This window comes from Trichinella spiralis (genome assembly GCF_000181795.1).
Source record: "Trichinella spiralis strain ISS 195 chromosome Unknown Scfld1035, whole genome shotgun sequence".
NCBI lineage: Eukaryota > Metazoa > Nematoda > Enoplea > Trichinellida > Trichinellidae > Trichinella > Trichinella spiralis.
The window spans coordinates 1-930 of record NW_003527974.1 but is presented as its reverse complement, the minus strand read 5'-3'; the positions used below and the strand labels follow the sequence as shown (position 1 = coordinate 930).

The following is a 930-nucleotide window of genomic DNA, read 5'->3' as shown; positions in this document are numbered from 1 at the left end:
ATACACACACAGAGAGAGAAAGAGAGAAATAAATATAACACATAAATACATGTATTCAGTGCTTACAAATAAACACTAAACAATATACTAGACTAAAATACACTTCCATCGTTGATATAGATTATGCAAAGTACATGATATTTTTAACTCTTTTGTGAAGTGCAATTATATTATCCAATTTTGCTTTCACGGATTCAGCTTTACTGGTGGAACTACTACTACTACTACTTTTACTGTTGCTGTCCATATCAGAAAACTTTTCCACTAGACCAGACTTTCTAAAAAATAAGATCCAATAACTCATTCATTTTTAAATAAGTCAATTACTCAAACTTACAATGCTGCAAGAACATGATAACGAGCACGGGCGCAAACTAAATCTGCAAAATATACTGGTGCTGGTATACTGACAGAACGAGCACATCTACCATATAGATGGCATAAATAGTATGTAATCGATTGCATAGCATTCGCATCCATGTTGCTTTCATCAAACAGCACATGATATCGCGTCGGTCTACTAGTTCCCTGCAATTCAAATAATAATAATAATAATAAAGATTCAAAACATTTCACAAAGTCATACTTGAATTCCATGATGACTGCACAAAAAGAAATCATGTTCATCAGGAGATGTCACTACTCTATCGATAACAGTACCAGCAGGGATGTTTTTCCCGCGTCCTCGTGCTGCAGCTTCATCACAACAAAAAAATCGAGCATGATGTCGCTTTTGAACCACAATAAACGTAATTAACGGCCGGTAATTTGTTGCAACTGATCTGCAAGCCCTACGAAGAGCAGACAGTTCTTCTTCCAAAACCTTTTAAAAAAAATAAATTTTTACTTTGCTTTAATTAATGATACAACACAATTTCACCTGCATAAATTGACCTTCTGATACTCCATCGCGATAAACAATAATATTTT

General features: G+C 34.2%; 1 protein-coding gene across 1 annotated transcript; it reads right to left on the bottom strand.

Annotated features, from left to right (window-relative positions):
* On the bottom strand, window positions 1-930 carry Tsp_14009 (eukaryotic translation initiation factor 2C 2; the record flags this gene model as incomplete). Its single annotated transcript, XM_003370277.1, has 4 exons — window positions 1-278; window positions 338-528; window positions 587-823; window positions 881-930. Coding segments are annotated over 4 exons (635 nt in total), but the record flags the coding sequence as incomplete, so codon positions are not given.